Here is a 19,406-nt window from a genome sequence, read left to right as displayed (position 1 = left end):
AATATCAACGAAGCCTTGGGTTTTCTTGAGCATGTGAATCATTCTTCACGCTCGGAACCGAGGCAAAGAGGGGTACTCGATGAACTTTCCCTGCGTCCACAGCCACTAGAACCACAGAAGCGATATCCGCGACCTGCATTTGTTGCTAAACGTTACGATTTATACAAGAAGCACTATTGATAGCCACGAGCGTATGTGAAAGGTGCTTCGGCTCCCTTTTAGAATCCAGTCCTAAGTTACTATGTAGTTTCTACATTTTAATGTCGTATTTGAAGCTTGTCTAGGTGTGTTTTTTATGTTTAATTATGATGCATGTACTATGAAGAAAAAAACCTGTATCTAACATAAATTACGTTATATATATATATATATATATATATATATATATATATATATATATATATATATATATATATATATATATATATATATATATATATATATATATATATATATATATATATATATATATATAAAAGATTAGGTACCCGAATATTATACTACGTCGTTTCGACAGCAAACAACTTCATAACCTTTTTTACTTTGCCTCTCTAATCTCCATGCGTACGATCGACCCCCATCCCTCGATCAAAATTGGATTTTGCCACTTTCCTTCTGGACCTCTACCTAAATTTCATGAAAAAGCTAATCAGTCTAGTTAACGTACATCCAAAAAAAACTGATTACACACCGTTCTTTGGTTTGAGTTTTATGATCTTCGATGTTCATGCCGACCATGAGCCAACAACATTCAACAATTTCATTAGCACCGAGGGAGAGAACGACCATGTAGAACAAGTTTTTCGTTTTATTTCTCAGGTTCAACATCTAGGTTCGTCAATTTAATTGTGTTCACAAAGTTTCTTCATTTTTATGTTTCTCTGATTGTTATCTAAATCTCAGCAACAATCAAAGATTTTTTTTCATATCTTACTAAAGTTTCTCAGATTGATAACTAAATTCGATCTAGATTTTTAGGTTTTCTAGGTCGTGTGATTTCGATTCACATTTTGGGGTTTCAGTTTCACTTGCAATTGTAGTATATGCAGCCCATCCTGCCTACATAGGGTGATATGAAAAATGGCTGAAATGGGTATTTCGAGTGAAGTGGCGACTGATTTATTTACACAACAGGCAGAAATAGCACATAAAGGGTATAATAGATCATAATTATCATTAAATTTATTCATCATTTTTATCATCAAAATTTAATAAATAGTCTATTATAATTGGAAATAAAATTGCTACAAGGAAGAATTCTATCAAAATTGCTAACATATTATGCATATTAAAGTATGTTTTGATGTTCAACACTTCCTGTGAACTCAAAATGTCTGTATTATTGCTTAAATATTATGTTCAAATTGACCAATTCCTAATTTCCTATCAATCATGTACGGTGACCTGCTCCTGCTTCTTTTCACGGGAAACCAGATGCAGAGTAATGACATAGATTTTGATTAAAAAAGCACACATATTATTTAGCCAAAATGATTTTATGCCTTATTGGGTATGCATTTTATAGACCTTATAGGGGTATTTATGTATTTTAAAGAGACGAGATTGAGAATGAGGGTCCCAAAAGCAATGTAAGTGTTAAAAATTGATCCATTTATTGTGAACTCTTTGATTGCATGTGTTATCATCTTGTCAAATACTTTTTTTTTAAATTTTATTTGTGTTCTGTGATGCAGCTTCGGGATAGAAGATCATAAACCTTGAGGGCTGAAATATAATTTACTACGAGGGTCATACTTATGCGTAGGTGATATTTCTTGAACAGGTTGAAATGTGGTTGTATAATTCGTGTCAATTGCATTAATTTTTAGAAAGTAAAACATATTGGATTTTTATTTATTTGTTTATTTTGTCATGTTTACAGTTTCTTGACACAATTATAGAGAATGGAAGGATGTCATAGGAATACCTCAAGAAGTGAAAATGGAGATTTTGGTAAATTTAAATGAAGCTTCAACTATTGAACCTCCATAGGAGTGGGAAGCTCTGATACCAGAGCAAATTTTATTACAGTTGGCATCAGCTTGTCATATTATACAACATCAAGTTTATAGGCATTTGATTATTGATATATATTTACAAGCTTTTACATGAAATTTGTATAGGTCTTAGCTTTATATAGTCATCAAATTTGTATAGGCATTCAAATCTTTGTGTGTATGCCACTTTATCAGAAAATTTGGCTATAAAAAAGATAAGTACCGTAATATTTTGGCTATAAAATGAAAAGTTGGTTGCTAATTCTACTAATAAATGTAAATTGTTATTTCTGTTGCAAACTCGATGATGTTTTAATAGATGTTAAACTGAAATCTTTAATTTTTGGTTAGTTTTGGGTTAATCTACACATAAGTTTGATGCTTTTTTCACCTTGTTGGATGATTTTGCCCCTGTCCAAAAGATGGTATGTAATCCCCAAGAACAAACCTAAAAAACAAGCCTTAGAAACTTAAGGTTGGGGAATTTCGAATAGAGAGGAAAATACATAACTTGATTCATATCAAAAATGAAGAAAAAAAACTATTAAAATATACGAGATGGCATTTTGTCGAACACCTGGTGGGTATCCTTTACTACATTTGCAAATAAATAAAATCTTGCACATGATTTTCCAAAAGCAACCTAATATCAAAAAACCTTCACTAACCTAATGTGAAAAAAAACAATCTAAAACAAACCCGATAGCTTTTTTTGTTTTGCAGATTTGGTCAAGTTAAATTCCTACAAGCAATGATTATTTTGTAGATTACTACTTACTAGAAAAATTGAACCAGGTTCTCGTTAGGAAACCTCATTTTCAAAAATATTTTGATTCGTAACCTTGACCAAGTAGGGGAAAGATTGATTGAGTAGAACACGGTGAGCCACATGCCGATTGCTTTTTGTTGAATTTTGTTGAATTGGAGCATCATAGATAAGTTTGAAATTAGTTTTCTTTCTTCAAAACGTTGATACTGGAAGTATTCTGTTCAAAGAAGTTGATAATCATGGGAAGGAATCGATGTAAACCAGAAAAAAAAATGAAAAAATTAAGCAAATAATGGAATCATTAAACAAAACTACGTAGTTTTAAGAATTAGGGTACACAATCTTATATACCCTTAAGAAGGTTATATATATATATATATATATATATATATATATATATATATATATATATATATATATATATATATATATATATATATATATATATATATATATATATATATATATATATATATATATATATATATATATAAAAGTTATAACCGATATGTAAAGATCACTAATCTTCGAGTAACCACAAATATTCAGGTAAGTTATTATCATAGGTATACTAATGTGAAATATGACGTTAAATAACATACTTCATTTGTCGGAATTTATTTACATGCATGTGCAAAAAGACCATATCTATATTTGTATTTTAAAAGTATGTATGTGAGATCCCTTATTGAATAGGCTTGCAAGTGAATAATATCTTGTTCTTTAGTTGTTGAATGGTGGTCCGTGGTTGTTGTTTTATTGGAGTCAAGAATATTTAGGTTAGTTTGTTTTTCTAGGTCTTTCGACCTAAATTGATTAGTTTAAGGAAATGAGGATTCCGAATTAATGGTGTATTTGAGTTAAACCATATATAAAAGCGACAATACAACATTAAGGAAGGTTTAATCAACATGGTTAGCTCATAACTTACCAGGTTGACTAAAATCAACTCAGCAAGGCAATATTTTATAGCAAGGAAATCATATGTGAAAATACTTATGCAACATCCCAGGAAACACGGAAAAGATAATATTATTATATTGAAAGGTATTACCCTTGCAACCTTTGGATAAAAGCGTAGCCTGGTCAATAAAGCAGGAACTCAGACTTTCATTTGTATATAAAGACCACGACACACTTGTAAAGTTAGAACTTTTCTAATAACAAGCAATGTCGCAACACTTACAATTGACATCTAACTTAGGCATCAAAGAGCAATATCAGGGTCCTTCCAACGGTATCACTTTCTAACCTAGCATTTGTCTACTTTTGCAGTGTACCTTCCTGTTTCAGCATTAGGAGAGGATACGGCCCGATAACTACCAAACTAGGAGGCTACGTAGCAACATTGGTGTCATCCGTAATAAATATGCAAGACAATCAGCAAACCTCAAGCCCATCGTCAAACTCGCCCTTCAGTCCAATTAGCCATACCTTTTTCATGCAACAAGGTTGAAGCTACTTACCATCAAGAAATGGGGGAATGAATGAAGTGGCAGCAATATGTGAGGGCAAGAGGAATAGTAGGAAAAAATTGGGGGTTAACCAAGTAGTAAGGAGCAAAGCAAATATTGCGAGTTCATGAATCTACCGGGCACGATATTATTAAAAACACCATGCTCAGGAGAGATTTGGAGAACAAAATTCAAGTCGGGCTGCTAATGACTTGATAAGAGGACTCTAGTACGTCCAAGCAACTAGAAATCATCGCCCCCACAGAACCCAAAGTCAAGAGCTTCGGAAAAAGTGAAATATTCATGTTTTGACAACCAAAACATCTAGAAGCTATCCAGGACTGGAATGGAGACAAAATTACATTTGATGAATGGGACTACCACAATAACAACCATTACAGAGATAAACCAGTAGTCATTCGGGGGTTCATAAGGAAGAAGTACGTAAACAACATATACATGGATAGCAGTAGTTCTATGGATGTCATGTATAAACACTTTTACAGATAGCTCCTAAGTCAAGTGCAAATGAAGATTGAACCGCCAGAAGGTACGATCACTTTTTCGTTGACGCTAGCGGATTACAATAATGGCAGAAATGGCACCCGGACAATTAGGTTTGTAACATACAACGCGTCATCGCCATACAATATGATAGTAGGAAGGTCGGAAATTCACAAGTTCAGGGTCATAGCGTCTACAATACATGGAGTGATCAAATTCTACACCATGTTGGGAGTGGTAACAATCCCAACAAAAAAGGGAAGAAGGAAAGATAGAGCAAGATCACAACCAAGAAAATGAAATTGGTAATCTTGATAACATCACATGTCACCAAAGAAACACAACACCAACTCCCAGGAAGAAAATCATACAAGACAATGAAGAATGTAAAAAGGTGAAAAACAAGCAAGTAGAAGGGAAAGCAACAAGCTGGAGGCGGATAGCAACAAAGAAATCAAAATGCTAGCAAAAACAAAAGCTCTCCAAATTCAAGAGCAAGATGTTTTGATCACCATAAGAGAATTCACATGGGCCATACAAATAACAGTGGGCAAAAAAACATGATAGCACAAAAATGTTGAAGGAAAGGCAAGATGGAGTATTTGTCATTCGAACAAACGGAGAATATCGCCACCCATTATGGATAAAAACAAGGTAGGACAAATCCCTACACCAACAGTGAAAGATGTAATGCCCGTAGATCCAGGCTAGTCAATTTAGAGACGATAGACGTCAAAAATGAATTTTTAATGAAATATTATTTAGAATGAATAATCTTAACTAAGTTATAGTATATGTTACAAGGTTTCCGTTCATATAAAGAACGCCAAAATCCGAGTTACAACGAAGAAGTTATGACCTGTCGAAGTTTCGCGACAGAACCGGCACGATAAAGCGCGACGTAAATAGTGAATTTATGTTAGAGCGATATTTAGCCATAGCGATCTAAACGAAAGTCGTAGATTTCGTTAAACCGTGAGCGTGCATAAAAAGAACGTCCAAATCTGACTTCGTATGAGGAAGTTATGATTTTTCTAAGTTTCAGCTTAGCAGTATACAGCCCGAATACTCGATTTGAGATCGATCGGTTTTTAGCCGAAACAATCTAAACAAGAATCGAATATCTCGTTAATAGTAGTGAAACGATAAAAAGATAGGTGAAAACGGACGTCGGATGTAGAAGTTATGAATTTATAACGGAGTTTTCCTGTCCCGGCCTACTAAAAATAAATAATAAAAATAAAGTCAAAATTAGCCGACGGAGTCTAAACGAAAGTTGTAGAGCGTAGTCTCACCTACACGAGGACATAAAGAACGTCGAAAACGGAGTTCGTATGAGGAAGATATGAATTTTTGAAGTTTATTAAATATTTTCGATATTTAATTTAAATATAAAATAACCGATATTATCCATGGGGGGAGTCAGCGAGCTGATCCACATTACGCCCAGCGTAACATAGAATTACGCCCAACGTAATTCGTTGTTCCAGCCCCCTATAAAAGGAAGTCGAGTGCAGCCAAGTTCTTTGCTCATTTCTTCCCTTTCTCTCGTGTTTTTGTATCGTTTTTCGTGCAATAAATATCCCAAAGCCCCGGTATCATTCCCGAGACCCGAAGCAAGTCCTGAAGCCCCAAAGATCCCGAGAAGTGAAATTCCCGTGCCGAAGCTCTGCCCGCGAGAAGCCAATTTTTGTGAAGATCTTCCAGATCTACCAAAGAATACTACTTCTACAAGTTGTAGTGCTGTCCGATCATCTTCTAATCAAGTGAGTGTGTGGTCACTTTCTTCTAACACATAAATATTAAGTATTTGCTATGAAATACGTGCTACGTGTATAATATTTTGTTGTTTATTTGAGATGATTGTGGCATGGATGAATTATATAAGTTTTAATGAGTTAAACTAAATACGTATTTTGTATCTAAAAATATGTTGGGTAGAACATGAGTGGATGAGGTTGTTGGTAGGTGAATAAAGGTGGGTTGGACCATGAGATAAAAGGATAAAGAGATAAACTTGTTTTAGATCCGAGAGTATGGATCGGAGCAGGAGGTTAGTTTTAGATCCGAGAGTATGGATCAAATCAAGAGGTTAGTTTTAGATCCGGGAATATGGATTAGGTAAGGAGGTAAATTTTAGATCCGGGAGTACGGATTATGTATTTTTGAATTATGTGTTCATACGATAAGGTATCATGCGTATAGTCCCTTTTAGGAACGTGATTTTTATACGTGTATTGATTAAAGTATGGAATATACATATGTATGTAAAGTATTTGTTATTGTCCGAAATACGGGTTAGATATATTTGATGATATACAAAGTGCGAATCAGTTATGGTTCAATATATGTTAAGACGTGAATATATTATATTATTATCTAAAACTCTGTGTTAAGTATACACTAGTTAGCATTTCCTAAACGGAGTTAATATCGAAAATTGATTATAAGCATTGTAGGCTTGCCTAGTGATGGGTTAAGGCTTAAATAGGGATGTTTAGTCCAATTAAGTTTGGACATTGGGTAGCCTCTTATTAAGAGTACGTATGTTGTGATATTGCTAATCGGTGGAGTACGTCCTACGTACAGAAGTACATTTTATGTACGAAGTCTTTTTCAAAGCTTTGTGTCTTGGGTGCTGCTTGTGCCAGGGTACTATTATGTTCTCGGGTACGATTCTTTCGCATACCATAGTACTATAATGTGCCAGAAGTACTATCATGTACAAAGTCTTTTTGACAATTTTGTGTGTCGGTTACGGGAGCGTACGGGTGTACTCTAGTAGTATTTCCCCATACTTTTATTTTGAGAGAGCTTTGGAGTCAGCGTTTCTTTTTTGAGGTGATCGACCGAGCTTCATATGTCAGCGTTTTCTTTCACGAAGTAATTAAGGGAACTTCGTAGACTGCCTAAGAAAGTGTGTCGGTAATAGACCACTGATAGGTATGTCTGGTGTTATATTGATGGATAGGGTGCGTCTGGGGGTGAAATACCTCATGTATTCAGGCCACTGCTAGGCAAAGTTCGATGCTGGGATAGGTAGAGTCTGGGGGTATAATACCTCATGATAGTCGGACCACACCTAGGCATTGTTATCTAGATAACTACCCCTGACTTAAAATGTCTTGTGGTTCTTTCTTTTACGAACGAAGGTTCGTGGTGAAACTTATTCCATTCCCCTCATTTGATGTCTTTATTGATCCTCGTTTGCTGCCAGGGAATTTCCGAAGCAGCTTCGTCAGTTTGTTGTTCATATCGATTCCATAGGCTAGATCTCGTAAGATCATAGTATAGGGTCAGTATGTGGGGATCGACGGGATGGGATATATTGTTTTAGAAATATAATTTATATGTGTTTATAATATTAGTGATTTTGCAGGATCGAGATATACTTTATTATCACGTTGTTTGAACTAAGAGCTTTCATTCTCTGTGTTCCTTAGGTGATTGGGTTCACCAGGGATATTCAAACTAAGTGTTCATTAGATATTTGAACTTAGTGTTCATCAGGGATAATTGAACTAAGTGTTCATTAAGTGTTTGTGAACTAGGTGTTCATTGGGTAATATTGGAACTAAGTGTTCATTAGGTGTTCTTGAACTAGGTGTTCATTAATTATTGTGAATTGCGTGTTCACCAGAGGTAATCTAAGAACCTTGGCAACACTAGACATTGTGCTAGTTCCTTAGGGCAATCCTTAGGAATGAATGGGAGAAGGGTAATTGGTTCTTAGGATAAATCTTTAATAAATAAATGGAGATAATGGGGGTGGGTATTTGAATTGATTGTTTGATAATTAAATATAATAATTATATTATTGTGGGTTGAAAATCCTATATGCTCACCAGACTCCCAAGCCTGACCCACTCAGTTTTCTTTGCATTACAGGTAATGGCACAATTGGTGGACTTGACGAGAGATTTTGGATTATAGGCCAGTAGTTATGAATAACTATTGTAAGGTCTATTTTGTTCTGTTTATGCTTTTTGTCTGTATTGAACATGACATCCTGATATTTTGTTATATAATGAAAATACATTTCTTTAAAGAAATGCTTTGATAATTTTTATCATATTTTGTTTTGGGAACAAATTCTGCAACTGTTTTCTTTAAAAGATTACTTTGATTTTATAATACAAAGCATAAACAAATCGGTCTTTTCTGGCCGTGAAAATGGGGATGTCACAAAAGACAAAACAGAGATCGAAACCAAAAAGAGAGGAAGCCAACAACAAAAACTTTGAGGTTCATCTATAGCATGAAAGCCAGGCAAGGCACCAAAGGAGGCGCCACTAGCAAAAAACAAGGAAAATGAAGCACCAAATCAAGCCACTAGTCTCATGAGGAAAAAAAAGCGGACGGACATGACTGAGGTAGACAAGGTGGACACATGAACGTGTGTTTCAAAAGTAAAGCAAGTATAGTCGGACAACAACCTCGTTTATATGCAATACATTAAGGAAATATCACAGAGCAAGCATGAAGTCATGAATCCTAAGCAATATAAGAAGGTCTATTGTCGAGTCTTGGATGGATGGGTTCAGATGCCTCTTAATTTTTATCACAGATAGTAGACAACTATTTGTAAGTTAAATCCCATATTACTCTTCCCCATGGTTACTTGTCTCAAGTCTCAACAACTGCATTTTACTAACTATAATTTAAAAGAATTATTTGATATACTAATAAATATAATCTAAATAACTTGATGCATGTTAATCTTGTCCAAATTTGAGACTAGTGCAAGGTATTCATCTTGAATTGGCTATCGAGGGTATCTGTCACAAAATCTCTACTCTGACATATACAAGGAGACTCGTACATCATTTGCATCTAATAATCGTTGAAGTGAAGTATTGAACACTTGAATAACGGATGCAACTTTCATCGACTCCAAATCGAAGACAAATGTAAAAATATGTTGTCTGAACTATGTCAAAGATGAAGTAGGTAGATAGTCGGAAAATACACCCCAAACCACAACCCGATAATAAGGCAGAAAGCTCGCATGTCAAATCAAACATGGTAGTCATCTATCAGGAATATAACCTCCTCCAGCTAAGACCAAAGATAAGTAGCAACCTCTGTACACATAAGATAATGACATAGTAAAAGAAGACATTATACACCCATCGTATAGGTTGTAGTAACAGTCGTTTCATTTATTATGACATGCTATAATTAAAGGAATTTAAATTAGGCCGATGACAGCGTTCCAGACTATAATGGTTGTGGTGCGGACATCATTCCGAAATAAGGACACCATTCCATACTATATTTTGGAACAGTAATCTAGAATAGTTCTAAACATTATGGATATGTTCTACGTACTAGAGATGTTCTATGTATTACGGACTAGTTCAGCGTATTCTGGACATATGCAAAAGCAATTTTTTTTATTTTAGTTGTCCTAGTACACACATATGCCCACATATAATCATACAAAAGCCTAAACACAACTAAAATTCGAAAGAAAACGACTTATAGCTAAATAATCGCATCAATTCATAAAAAAACAAAAAACAAAAACAAAAAAAAACAAAAGCAAAATGTTCTTATTTTTAATGTATAATCACAAATAATTTTTTCATTACTAGAAGAATATATGTTTTGAAATTGATGCAGTTATAGAGTCCGAAATGAGATCTGAAACAGTGAGTTCGGAACAAAAGATCTAACATGTTGGTTGAGGGCACATTACTGGAGCAGACCAATTTACCCATTTACTCGTTTTGGAATTCAGGAATGGAGTTTCTGCACCATATGGTCATTTTTCAAAAAAAAAATACATTGATTATTATTTAAAAAAACAAAAAAGTGGTTTAATTATTTAATTATCCTTAAAATTATGTATGTGATTTTTCAAAATACCATGATTTTCAAAACAGACAGCTAAAAATTTACTTAAGTTCAACCATCAAACGTTATTAGACTTATTTAATATCCCTAAGTTTAGATTACAATTTTCGGCTATAATTCTATTACGACCAACTTAGGGCACATGACTGAATTTGCTTAAGATCTCTTTTTGACGTATTAAAAGTAACTACAGTGATGATTTATTCATAATAATTTTGTGTCGTTTTTTAATCGCAAGTGATGTTTTTGCGTCTCTTTTTAACATCAGGATGTTAGCGTGTTCGACTGTTTTTTCCTTAATTTTTATTTTATTGACATGATCCACTTTTTCTTGTCTTGGTGTTTTTTCTCCACACCTGTCTTCATCATCTTCTTTACCCATGTTTTTATGCTTTCCACTATTTTGGCCCCGCCATATTATACTCTCTTGGCGACACATGTCCATCTTACTGCTCCCCTCTCTTCACTTCCCTGCCAAAAGTGGTTTGATAAGACTCGTTCAAATATTTGCAAAGTTGTTCGAATAATTGCAAATTGTTGATTGTTCATGGGTATTATGTTCCTTGTTCTAATCATAAGTGATGTTTAACCATGTGGTTTTGTCTCTTTTGTTTACTTACCATGAGGATGTTAGGGTGTTTATGCCTTTACACCTTATTTTATTTTATTGACATTATTCATTTTTTTCTTATTTTCGTGTTTTCTCTTCCCTCTTTAACCATGTTTTTATTACTTTATGCTTATTTGGCCCCGCCATGTTTTTCTCTTTTGGTGACACATGTCCCTCTCGTCGCTTCCCGCTCTTCAACCTCCTGCCACAAGTGGTTTGATAAGACTTGGGCATAGTTGCTCCAAACTTCAAATAATTGCAAATCTATTTACCAATTTAGGCTATATTTGTATTTGAGGTATTGTATGAAAAACTAATTGTTAACCGAAAAACTATTTGATAGTTGAAAAGTTAGTTGTTAAATAAAAAACTAGTTGGTAACTGAAAAAGTAGCTGAAAGATATAAAATGACAGTTAAAATAATATGTTTCTATAATTATTTAAAGGGTATATTTAGAAAAAAAAATTAAAAACTCTTAAAAAGCTAGTCTAAATAGCTTTTTAAAAAACTAATTTATAAACTAATTTTTAACTTACCAAACATGACAACTTAAAACAACTCGAAAAATAAACTAGTATTAATTAGTTGTGGCGGGTCAAATACAACCTTAATAAAGTTTGACATGCAAGAAAATTAAATACTATGTTATGCTTTTCAAACAACAGTTAACAACATATGTTAAAAAAATATATGGAATAATACGTGACAACTTAAAGAAATAGATCTCTCGTTTGCTTGGATTGTGCATTGAGGCACTTTACTAAGTTATTTCACCATAATGATTTATGTATATATTTAACATTGTACATATAAAAGGAAAAACCTAAGGATAAAGGGAGTAAATCGTAAAACAAACATACATTATCATATAATTAAGGTATACATCTATTAGAGCACTAGTTTATAACCCGTGAAAACCACGGTTACAAAATTAAAATTGATAATATAAATCAGAAAATTAAGTTGTTAAAATAAACATATATTAGTAAAAAATAAGGAATTATAAAAGAAAAATGTAAACATAATAAATGTAATCAAATTTGGTAAATATCATTTAAACGGGGATAGGTGGGGTGAGTAATATTGACATATTTTGATATATTTTGTTACCATATAAGAATTTATGAGTATTTATGAATATGAGTTATAAAATGAAATTCAAATTGGAGAACCAAAACAATGACACGTGGCGTATTATTGATTTAATAGATTGACACATGGTGGAATGAGATTAACCTTATTCATTTATTAGATAGGGAGATTAGGTATGGGCCCGTTGAGATGGTGTTATAACAACTTATAACACCAAGAGGGAAATGGTGTTCATGGTGTTATGACCATATTATGAGATGGTTAAGAGGAGAAAAATAAAGAGAGAAGAAATGTGCAGCCAATCAAAGTTCTCGTTTCAATATGTCATAACACCAACAAGATATGTCATAACACCAAGGGGGAAATGGTGTTCATGGTGTTATGACCATGTTATGAGATGTCACATCAGCAAAAATACAACTTCTCGTTGCACATACCATATGCTCTTAGTCCCCTTTACGTTCAACAGTAAAAGTTGAAACGTGAAGACTAACTAAATAATCGAAGAGTACTTTGAGAAGGCCCCCGGTGAAAGTATACTTGTTTTGGTATTTGGTACTATGAAGTATGATGGCACATGTAATATGCATACCTTGCATTATGTCATTTTCTTTCCAATCAAAGTTGTTAAGATCGGGATTTTATGTATGATTATTTTTGGATTTGCAAGATCGGGATGCTAAGATCCTATAAAATAAAATATAATTTTAATTTATAATTTTAAAACATGAAAAATACCTCAAACATTCTGTTTTTTGTTCAAAAGCTATAAAAACTTCAAAATATTAGTCACAACGCACAACACAAAATGATAAACAATAAAATGATGAAATATATAAGAGACATAAAATGGTAAATTCGTTTTTTTCAAAAAAATAAAATAAGGGAAGGTAAAATCAGATCGGATCCCGATCATATCTACAATCCTGCGATCCTACTTGCGATCCGGCTCATTTTTCATACCTATGATCGTACAATCTAATGATCAAGATCACGATTTTGACAAATTTGTCCTGAACAAAGTGAGCATCCATCCCGATTTTTTTTTATTTTCATCCGTTGATGTTGAATCAACATAAAGGGCATAAAAATAACGATATTGTCACAATACACTATAGTTACTTCGTGAGAGGGACCTTTAGTTCCAACCAATGTTTTAAAAATTAGTTCAAACCGACCAGTCGAACCGGCTAGATCGAGAATCGGAGATGAGAATGGTTCAATAACACCTAGTTCTATGTCAATTTCTATAGCGGATCGAACTAGTTTGTTTCTTCAAAAACCGGTTTGAAGCAGTATAATAGAGCCAGGAAAAAACGTTTGAACTTGTTATTGGACTTGTATATTTGGACTTCACTTAGTCCGTTAAAAAAACAATTCACTAATATATTAATTAACATCCCGACCTTTCTCAATATATATATATATATATATATATATATATATATATATATATATATATATATATATATATATATATATATATATATATATATATATATATCACATTCCAACCTTGAATGATCAAAGTAACTTACTAATTAAGTATCTAGAAAGATCTCATACGTGTTTGAGAATATGTAATTAACACGCTTCCTTCGTTTTCAATGATAACGGTAAAAAACGAATTCCACCATAAACCCATTAAGGAGGAATATATATGTTCGACCTATATGAAAAGGTGTAGGACGCAAACTGGATTCTCTCCAAACCATCCAAAAGCATCCTCATTTTTAAATTAACCTTGCAACTCGTGACTATATTCTATATATTATTGTGTCAAGTTTTTGTACTATATAAGAAGACACTACATCGTTATCAATTCTTCATATCCATAAACATAGCCAAATCGAGCAAACAATTTACACACACAATCTTTACACCTAACTAAGAATGGCAGGTAAGATGTACGTGTCTAAAGGCTACTCGACCAACACCTATATTCCAGACCTACATGTTGGTTATGATCATGGACCAAAAGACTCTATGAACGACTACGTTCATTCCCCAAACATGTCGAGTAGTTCAAGCTCATCCAAATTCAACAATGGAGGAAGCTGGACCATAAACAGTAGCAATTTTTCAGAGGAAGCCCACTCAAGACTGGGTGCAACACATCATCATCCTCTTACAACTTTGACTGATAATATCAAAGAACCCTCGGGTTTTCAAGATTCTGTGAATCATTCTCCATTGTTGGACCTACATCAAAGAGAGGTTCTCGATGAACTTTCCACCCGTGCACAATTACTAGAGACAGAAAAGCGATATGGACGACCTACATTTGTTGCTAAACCTAATGACATATACAAGAAGCGCTATCGGTGGTTATGATTGGCCAAATATCTCGAAAAACGATTGTGTTTGGATATTTTAGTACTAGGTCCTAAGTGACCTCTATGTTTTTAAGTTTTTAATGTTGTATTTGAAGCTTTTCTAGGTCTGGTTTCAATCTTGTGTTCTATGATTCATTTCTAGTTGTGGTTTCAATCATCTGTTCTATGATTCATGTACTAGGAAAGGTGTTTTATAATATGAATACAAATTAAACTATGTATTATAGACAAATTGTGCCACTTATGTATGCATGGTTTTGAAAATAATATTCTATCTACAAAAATGACCAACAATACAGGAAAATCTCATTTAATTTAGAAATTATGAAAAGTACATAAATGTTTGTTATGATGTTCAAGAACCAAAATAATAAGTAAAGTAATACTACCTTTGTCTAGCCAAGCAAAACTTGACACGACATCACAACCCGATATGAATCTGACACGAAATTAGCAGGTTCGGGTAAGAGATTTCGACATGTTTATATAAGCGGTTTGACACGACACGACACGATAATTAAACGGGTAAGGTTATGGTCAAAACTTCCAACTCGAAGATGACTCGAATATGATCCGTTTAACTATATATAACTTTTTTAAATTTCATATTTTTATAAATATTTTAAATATTATAGACTTATAGTTGTCCAAACTCAATAATTAAAGGTATAATTCAAACTTTCAAAGTGACTTAATTTTACTCTTCCTCACTACCTATCTCATTAGATCCCCAATTCTAACTCTTTTTATTTTGTTTTCTAAATTAATTTTGAATTTTTTTCATTCACCTCTCAACTCCATCATTTCATTGTTTTCATTTTTTCTCTATGTCTCTTACTTTTCAATCTTTAAAACGTTTCAACCTGACATGAAACAATATATTTATAAGGTCTAAACCTTAACTCGAAACCCAACATGAAAATAAACATGTTGACATGACACGATAATTGAAGAGGTCAGGTCAAAGTCAAGTCCTCTCAACCCGTTTAATGTCTTTGACATGACAAGAACCCAACACAACACGACACGTTTGTCAGATCTACCAACTTTTAACTTTTGAAGTCTTTATCCTTAAACTTTGATCTTAAATATTTTTATTTGTGTTATAAATTACTTGATGAAACTTATAACAATAAAAAAAACATTTAAAACATAATACATTCATATATTTTGTATAAACTATTATATATTAATAACAAAAATATTTAAAATCAAAATTAAAGAATAAATACTTCAAAAATCAAAAGTTGACAACAAATATGGAACAGACGGAATAAATGTTAAAGACTAAAGGGCTTCTAGCCCTTAGGACATAAGTAAAGTCTACTCTAATAAATGAAGGTTTTTTTTGCCACTTGTCAAACTCTCATTTAATTTGCCACATGTAATTTTATGGTAATTTTAAATTAATTTTTATTTCACTTGTCATTTTATGGTTTTTCTATTTTAGTAAATGCCAAATATTATTTAATCTAATAATAAATGCATATCAATTTCATTAATAGACTTTCCTTTTAATTTCAAAATTACTAAATTAAAGTTTCATTAATTTTATTTATTCATTTATTGAAATTATTTGTTTAAATTTAAAAGAGAAAAAAAAAACACTTTAATTTTTATAATTTAATTCTCACTTTTCTTATAAATTTAAACTTCTCAAATACTTTGAATTTTATATTATTTTTTTTTTAATAAACCCATATGATATATGGGTCTCACACCTAATTATAAATAATTTATATGGGATTGAGCATTTGAACCGAATTGGACCTGGTTTTGCAGAAATTAATGAAATCGATACATCTTGTTGAGCATCATCATGTCCAATGTCTAAATCCCGTCCCAAGGTCCGAATGTCCACTCCTATATTTATGAGTAGTTCAATAAATAGTAAAATATATTAAAACTCTCAAAATGCAAATGTCCACTCCTATATTTATGAGTAGTTCAAAAAATAGTAAAATATATTAAAACTCTCAAAATGCAAAAGTGTGTCTTGAATTGAAGTTGCCAAATCCATATCGTATATCAAATGACTCACCTTATGCACTTTCAACAGGTGTGATTCATAGATTATAACGTTGTCCCTTTGTGTAAGGACACAACTATATCCCGCACTCAACGTGTCAACATAAACTACAAATTCGCCTATCCCTTCTAGAAGAGCGAGAATACACACAATCTTCGATTCCAATATGAAGAACTCTAGTAATCTTTAATTTTCGTGGTAAATAGTATATTCTAGTTGATGCTCCATCTAGGATTTCTAGCCATTATTGTTCTTCGAGAGCTATAAACTTGTAAATGTTTCTTAACCAAAAGATCAAACATTGTTCTTTAGCTAAATATCAATCTAATATTAGCAGATCACAAGAACTGATTACAAAAACTGATTCTTGTTTTTAGTATATTTTTCCCTTCGGATCTTAATTTGTGGAAATTAGAGGCGATTAGAGAGGATGGAGACAATCAATTCATGTGCTCTTTAATCCTCAGCAGATCACAAGAACCCATTACAATAACTTGAATGGAAGAAATTAAGGAGAATAAATAAACCAAAAGTGATTTCAAGAAATTCAATAAAATAAACATAATTATTACTTCAAGGATAAGTGGCGTTGTGATTAAATAAATCATTAGTGATTTCATGATTTCAGCTTTTTGGTGTTGATTTATTTAACATGGAATAGTGTCACACATGTGGGTGTAACTACGCATGTTCGTTGGATTCCAATGTAATACACATGTGCTTATGTGGCATTAAAACGATTGACAAGTTTCGCTTCACAACAAAATACATATATTTAAAAAGGATCAATTGGTTGGATGAAAACGATACATAATAAATAGTGAGAAATTTAGAATATATATATATATATATATATATATATATATATATATATATATATATATATATATATATATATATATATATATATATATATATATATATATATATATATATATATATATATAAGAACAAGAAAATTCAAATTAATTAAAGATCAAGTCATAAACAAAACCGAATAGTGTATTGATTGTCAACAAAGTAGAGGCAAAAGGGGGCTCGATTACATATTCAAGACACCTCAAAACCCTAATTCACATTTCACAGTGTATCCAAAATTACTCCAAAAAAGGTTAAAAGAATACCAACTCACATGCATTCTTGAATCTAACTCTTGGAAGCAGTTTTTTCTTTGGTTTTCTGAATCTTCAGAACCTTCTTCACAATCTTTTGTTCTTCCACCAAAAAAGCCCTAATGATCCTACAAACAAATACAACATTGCACTTGTTAACTAAAAGCAACACTCACAAAAAAAATAGAATTTAATCAAATTAGTAAATAAATATTACCTTTCTCTAACTGCTCCTGCAGAAAGAACACCACCATAAGCACGATTAACAGTTCTTCTGTTTCTTGATAATCTTGATCTCTTGTATTCAGTAGGCCTTAAATGTGGAATCTGAATTTGTAAAAGATACAATTTATAAACATTCATGTGGTAGTAAAGAAATTGAAGAACAAAACTTATACCCATGATTCTAATATGGTTGATTTTGTTAATATTTAATCTTGTTTAGATAGTTATGTTGAATTGCATACAAGAAAATGGTATGTTTGTAAGATAATGAGTCAGAAGTAGCTGGTTGTAAAGATCACTTTCTCTTTAAACAAAGAGAAATCATTGAGAATCCGTCTGAATTTTCTCATCATCCCCATTATCTTTTAACAAAATATACCATTAAAACAATTACCTTTGAAAGCTAATCCCGATTATCATTTGCATTTACAGAGATCTAAGAAAGTAATAGGCATCAAATAGACAAATACTCTCTTAGAAAAGCTAAGACTCTTAATCGATATAACTTTTTGCACAAAACAATTTTTTGCACAAAACAATGAACATTCAATGGCCGAAAACAACGACAATACAAAGATCTATAGCATGTATGAGCAATTACGTTTAACTTTTAAAAACTAAATTTATATATGAAATGCGAGATGGAATGAACATACCCCTTGGATTCTTTTGCCAGTAACAGGGCATTTAGGTCCACTTGCCCTCTTCTTAGTGGTCTGATACACGAGCTTCCCGCCTATTCGACACATGAAACAAACAATTAGGCTTTCGATCACAACAAATAACACACAGATCCTGAAATTGCAATAAAACAAAGCAAAATCAGGTCAAAAATGAAGAAAACATGATAAAACATTACCAGGGGTTTTCACAACCCTGTGCTGGTTTGATTTGGTGGCATAGCTATGGCGTCTCCGGTATGTGAGCCGTTGAACCATTTCGACCGGCGGCTATGTGCTAATTTGTTTTCACGAGAGAAAATTTAAGAGGGAGATAGAGATGAGTATATAAAGGATGCCCTAGGTCAAATACATATATGGGCTTGTATGCCTGAAATCTAAATTGGGCTTCTTTTATTTTGATGATAGATATAGTATTTGATTTCCCTAGTAAAACCAAATGCAATAACTATAAATAATTTTTTGATAAAATGAAATAGACAAAATTACATAAATAATAACTACAAATAATTTTCTGCTAAAATTAAATAGAAAAAATTACATAAATGATTCTTATTGTTGACAAAATCAACTAATTCTAGTCTTTATGACGAATTCTTTTGCATAGATGGTTTTCATGATTTCAAAATCTTGCAAAAACAATCCTTTTGGCTAACGGTGCTAACTTTTTAAGTTAAGTTCATGTGAAACGACATATTTTTCATTTCTATCATAGGGACCATTTATGAAATTTGTTCA

The 19,406-nt window shown here is 32.4% G+C and overlaps 1 protein-coding gene, 1 long non-coding RNA gene and 1 other non-coding gene across 5 annotated transcripts; 1 reads left to right on the top strand and 2 right to left on the bottom strand.

The window, feature by feature from the left end:
* The first annotated feature begins 384 nt into the window (after positions 1–384).
* LOC111891169 (uncharacterized) lies at positions 385–2,225 on the top strand. Of its 3 annotated transcripts, XR_006186157.1 has the most exons (3): positions 488–1,589; positions 1,695–1,783; positions 1,883–2,225. It is a non-coding gene; the product is annotated as an uncharacterized LOC111891169 (long non-coding RNA). The 3 variants fall into 3 exon arrangements; XR_006186156.2 differs by having other exon boundaries at positions 385–1,765; XR_006186155.2 differs by having other exon boundaries at positions 385–1,783.
* Positions 2,226–17,594: 15,369 nt separating this feature from the next.
* On the bottom strand, positions 17,595–19,006 carry LOC111891170 (60S ribosomal protein L34). Its single transcript, XM_023887249.3, has 4 exons — positions 18,848–19,006; positions 18,645–18,724; positions 17,981–18,090; positions 17,595–17,891 (listed from the first exon to the last, which is right to left on the bottom strand). Exons 1-4 carry the CDS (start codon positions 18,924–18,926, stop codon positions 17,798–17,800), a joined length of 363 nt encoding a protein of 120 aa, XP_023743017.1. The 5' UTR covers positions 18,927–19,006; the 3' UTR covers positions 17,595–17,797.
* Positions 18,256–18,347, bottom strand: LOC111891178 (small nucleolar RNA R12). The gene has a single exon (XR_002850102.1). It is a non-coding gene; the product is annotated as a small nucleolar RNA R12 (small nucleolar RNA).
* Positions 19,007–19,406: the final 400 nt, after the last annotated feature.

Source organism: Lactuca sativa, chromosome 8 (assembly GCF_002870075.4).
Source record: "Lactuca sativa cultivar Salinas chromosome 8, Lsat_Salinas_v11, whole genome shotgun sequence".
NCBI classification, from domain to species: domain Eukaryota; kingdom Viridiplantae; phylum Streptophyta; class Magnoliopsida; order Asterales; family Asteraceae; genus Lactuca; species Lactuca sativa.
The sequence above is the reverse complement of the archived record's forward strand: the minus strand, read 5'-3'. Positions and strand labels throughout refer to the sequence as shown.